At 41.9% G+C, this 3179-nt stretch overlaps 1 protein-coding gene across 1 annotated transcript; it reads right to left on the reverse strand.

Annotated features, from left to right (window-relative positions):
• Window positions 1–55: 55 nt before the first annotated feature.
• Window positions 56–1600, reverse strand: TRV_07645 (uncharacterized protein; the record flags this gene model as incomplete). Its single annotated transcript, XM_003018309.1, has 3 exons — window positions 56–649; window positions 711–1204; window positions 1261–1600. Coding segments are annotated over 3 exons (1428 nt in total), but the record flags the coding sequence as incomplete, so codon positions are not given.
• Window positions 1601–3179: the final 1579 nt, after the last annotated feature.

The raw sequence follows: 3179 nt of genomic DNA on the forward strand, positions 1-3179 counted from the left end.
CAAAGATAAATGTATTCGCTATATATCCGATGACTAGTTGTTATGAGTTGTGGAGCTATGTCGAACTCGAGCTATCTCCGTTATGCATCTCCCAGAGCCTGACGACACTCGAATCTGGCCCCTTACCCCATCCCCGATACTTTGCCTGGTGCATCATCCCTAAAGCCGCAGCACCCAGGTACATGGGGCAATCTAGGTTTCTCGCCTCTTGTACAACAACGGAAAGCTCATCAACAGCTTCATCCAATGTTCTGCCTGTGGGTACAGCAGGCTGACCAATACCACCAATCATTTCCGTCGCCTTGGATTTAAATATGAAACTACCACCTGCTGCTGCGTTGACTAGCTCGTAGAACTGAGTCATGTCAAGGTCCAAGAAGCGAGCAAAAGCAACAGCTTCGGCAGCTGCGCATAGATGGATATTACGAAGAAGTGATATGACGAGGTTTGTAGCCCAGGATTTGGAATCTGGAGTCCTGGTGGCGGAAGATGCGACCTTGGTGATGGCTTCCGAGTAATACATGCGTACCATGCCTGCATCGTCATGAGGACCGAAGCCGCGAGATAGTCCAGTAACGTAAATCTGCTCAGCGGCAGACGAGAGCGGTACTGGGAAATGTTTGATACGGGCGGATTTAGTGATGATAGTCTATATGTAATTAGAAAGCTGCCATGCAAGAATCGTGTCAAGGAAGTGCCAGTCAACTTACGACGTCTTTGAGGATTATAGTTAAGGCACTAACACCCGGGAAATAGTCCTCTTTCAGCATCCTCGGAGAGCGGTTCTCGTGCATCCAACTCCAGGCATCTGAGGCGATAATGGCCTTGCAGACTTCCTGTGCATTAAGGCCCAGTCGAGCAGCGAATCCCATGGCTTCACTAGCAGCAAGAATATGTAAACCTGCTAAGACCTGATGGACCATTTTCATGTTACTGCCCGCTCCAACACCACCAGGAACGAGGTACAGCTTGGCCGTATCTGATATCTCAGCAAGTAAGGGCTCGCCACGTTTGAGTGCCGTGTCTGAACCTCCAGCCATAATCGACAGGGACCCGTTGGCAGCACATATGGCGCCACCAGAGACGGGTGCATCTATGAAGGATATATCACCCCTACCACGGGACACCAGCTGGGCACGGACTGACTTAGCATATGAAGCTGGTACGGTAGAGCAGAGTATCAGGGTTGCCTCGTGAGGTAGAGCTATGCGTATGGTTAGCAGGGGCAAGATTTCGCGGGGAGATTTGGTGCCTACATACCATTAACAATGGGCCTAGCATCGTCAAATAGAACAGCTTGGACCTGGGGCGCGGAAGCCACCATGCAAACATAGTACATGCATCCTTTGGCAGAGTCCTCCAACGACGCTGCCACTGTACCTCCAGCTTCTTTGAACCGTTCCAAGGTAGGAGCCCAAGTGTCGAAACCCAGGACTGTGTAGCCCTGGTTGACAAGATGGGTTGCCATGCCGAATCCCATGGCCCCTAGGCCAACGAAGCCTACCGTAGGCTTTGACGTAATCGCCATTATGCGACCGAAGCACTTGGAGATGACACCTAGTTCAAGGTGGGTTGGGGTGGTATATTCTGGGGGTATAAACTGGAAACAGTTGCGGGAGGCGCCATCGTATATGTATAAAAAACCATTCAATCGCTGCTGATCGATGTATCTGGCTGAAGAAAGGATTCTTTTACACCGGATTTCTACCCGCATGCGCTTTCACGCGACGGCCATATGTTGGACTCCCATTGGAATAGATGTGGATACAAGGATGGCCGGCGGAACCGCCGACGGGAGACGCCGGTGGAGGAAGGGCCGGTCGTACTCCGTGGCCATCGCGTAGTTGGCCCCATGGCGAGTCTGAACGCACTTCTACCGGGTGTTTCGAATCGTGACGGCAAATGACCCGTTGCATCGTTGTTTCGCTTACTGCTACAGGAAGATGGAAGCTGGTTGTCTCTATGCGGGCTGATTCGCAAGGTGGATTGCCGTTCCCAGTAAGGCGGGACCTTGGGATTGGCTATTTGCACACACCCCACGTGACGCATTACACGAAATAAGTATTTTTATTAAGTAATATATGATTTATATAATCATTTCTATATTATTATTAAATTTAATCAAAAAGTGAATAAAATAAATAAATAATTATAAAATAAATAATATATATTAAAAATTAAATTATATATAAATTATATAAAAAATATTTAATAAAAATTATTGTTGGAGCGTTAGTGAAGACTTATTGTATTTTAAATAATTTAAATAATGGGTTGAAATTCTCAAATCTGTGGGTTCTTGAAAAATAGCTCTAAAATAGCTGATTGGTTGAAATTCTCGCTTCTGATTGGTTACTGGAATAGTGCATATCTAGTGGCTTGGCAAGGATGACTAAGCCCTCACCAAAATTATTATTAATAAGGTTTTTTAGCTTCTTTTTTAGCTTCTTTTTTAGCTTCTTTTTTTATCTTTTTTAGTACTTTAATTAGAATAACTAATCACTTATTAAAAGGATAACTAAGCCCTTATTAAAGGTATAACTAAGCCACTTATTAAAAGGATAATTAAGCCCTTATTAATAAAATTTTTTAGCCTCTTTTTCAGCTTCTTTTTTAGCTTTTTTAGTACTTTAATTAGGATGACTAAGCCCTTATTAAAAGGATGACTAAGCACTTATTAAAATGATGACTAAGCCCTTACTAAAAGGATGACTCAGCACTTATTAAAGGAATAACTAAGCCTTTATTAAAAGGATGACTAAGCACTTATTAAAAAGATAACTAAGCCCTTATTAAAGAGATAACTAAGTACTTATTAAAAGAATAATTAAGCCCTTATTAATAAAATTTTTTAGCTTCTTTTTTAGGTTTTTTTAGTACTTTAGTAAGGATGATTAATCCATTATTAAAAAAATAACTAAGCCCTTATTAATAAGGTTTTTCGGCTTCTTTTTCAGCTTCGTTTTAGCTTTTCTTAGTATTTTATTAAGGATGACTAAGCTTTTATTAAAAAGATAACTAAGCCCTTATTAAAAAGATAACTAAGCCCTTATTAATAAGGTTTTTTAGCTTCTTTTTTAGCTTCTTTTTTAGCTTTTTTTAGTATTTTAGTGAGGATGACTAAGCCCTTATTAAAAGAATAATTAAGCCCTTATTAAAAGAATAACTAAACCCTTACC

This window comes from Trichophyton verrucosum (assembly GCF_000151505.1).
Source record: "Trichophyton verrucosum HKI 0517 chromosome Unknown contig01073_1.f1.exp, whole genome shotgun sequence".
Classification (NCBI taxonomy): domain Eukaryota; kingdom Fungi; phylum Ascomycota; class Eurotiomycetes; order Onygenales; family Arthrodermataceae; genus Trichophyton; species Trichophyton verrucosum.